Source organism: Cyprinodon variegatus, unplaced genomic scaffold (assembly GCF_000732505.1).
Source record: "Cyprinodon variegatus isolate N-32 unplaced genomic scaffold, C_variegatus-1.0 Scaffold237, whole genome shotgun sequence".
NCBI classification, from domain to species: domain Eukaryota; kingdom Metazoa; phylum Chordata; class Actinopteri; order Cyprinodontiformes; family Cyprinodontidae; genus Cyprinodon; species Cyprinodon variegatus.
The window spans coordinates 1,086,996-1,088,278 of record NW_015150690.1 but is presented as its reverse complement, the minus strand read 5'-3'; the positions used below and the strand labels follow the sequence as shown (position 1 = coordinate 1,088,278).

At 41.5% G+C, this 1,283-nt stretch overlaps 2 protein-coding genes across 2 annotated transcripts in view; both read right to left on the bottom strand.

Annotated features, from left to right (window-relative positions):
- Positions 1–3: 3 nt before the first annotated feature.
- On the bottom strand, positions 4–305 carry LOC107089068 (histone H2A-like; the record flags this gene model as incomplete). Its single annotated transcript, XM_015381603.1, has 1 exon — positions 4–305. A coding segment is annotated over exon 1 (288 nt), but the record flags the coding sequence as incomplete, so codon positions are not given.
- Positions 306–357: 52 nt separating this feature from the next.
- The window catches only part of LOC107089067 (histone H3-like), a 3,905-nt gene continuing 2,979 nt past the window's right edge, over positions 358–1,283 (bottom strand). The window contains exon 2 of the mRNA XM_015381602.1: positions 358–391. Within this exon, the coding sequence (XP_015237088.1) occupies positions 358–391 (34 nt within the window). The remainder of the gene's footprint in view (positions 392–1,283) is intronic.

Here is a 1,283-nt window from a genome sequence, read left to right as displayed (position 1 = left end):
CAATTTGTTGGGCGCCTCGACGTTGCGGACAGCCAGCTGCAGATGGCGGGGGATGATCCTGGTCTTCTTGTTATCACGAGCAGCGTTTCCAGCCAACTCCAGGATCTCAGCAGTCAGGTATTCCAGCACTGCAGCCAGATAGACGGGAGCTCCAGCGCCCACGCGCTCAGCGTAGTTGCCCTTCCTCAACAGCCTGTGAACACGGCCGACTGGGAACTGCAGCCCAGCACGAGAGGAGCGGGTCTTGGCCTTAGCCCTGGCTTTGCCTCCGGTCTTTCCACGTCCAGACATGTTTAGTGATACAGCTAACTTTTTCCGAAAAATGAAAGAAGTGACGAATCAGCCTGCGTAAATCCTTTATAGATCCTGTCTGTTCAGTGATTGGCCAGGTCTGAACAGAAACGCAACCGCCCAATCAAAATGGTCTGTGTCAAGTTTACGTCCGTGGGAGGATACTTCCGCTTTGCATTGGCTAGGATTTACAAAATAAAAGCCCACACCTGAAGTTAACAGTTGTTTCATTGTAGATTTAAATAGCAGTTAATTACTTTGCAGTGATATACTACATTTTTGTTATGCCACAACTAAATATCAATTAATTGTTATGACTCAAAACTCTAGCTATTAGTCCCTCTAAATTGTAGTGTCTTTGGTTAAGAGAAATGTTTATTTCAGGTTTTAATAGAATTTAGTGGTTCTATTGTTTTCTAAATCTTCAAATCTGTGATTGGTCACAAAGAAAGATGTAGACCTGCCTGTGTCTAAGTTGCTTGTGGAGAAATGTCCTGGGTTGTAAGTAGTGTGGAAACAGGAAGCGATTCTTGTGGAATAGAGGACGAAATAGTGAAAACAAAGAAGATTGGAATGGTCAAAAAAATAGAACAAGCGGAAAAAGCAGAGACCAGTTGAAGGGTAGTCCAGCACAAAACAATAAGTGGTGAACAATCTAGAAAAACTAAAGGATTATAAAGTAATATTTCTAACTAGTTAATCAGTGAGACTCTTTTGCAGATGGGAATCTGGTCAGTTAACAAAATCAATAAACAAATTTGTAGGAGAAGTCAGAAGTGCACAAAAAATATTTTATAGTGGAGACAGGTTATCCTGAGCTATCTCTATAGCTATGCTGCTATAGGCTTAGACTTCTGGAAGACATAGGGACCACTTTTTCTTCTTTTTGCTTTATTCTATCTCTATTCACCTACTCTGCAGAATTTCTTAGTTCAATCTCTAATACTATGCTCTCTCTGCTTTTGCTCATAGTAATTCCATCTGGTCTGTTC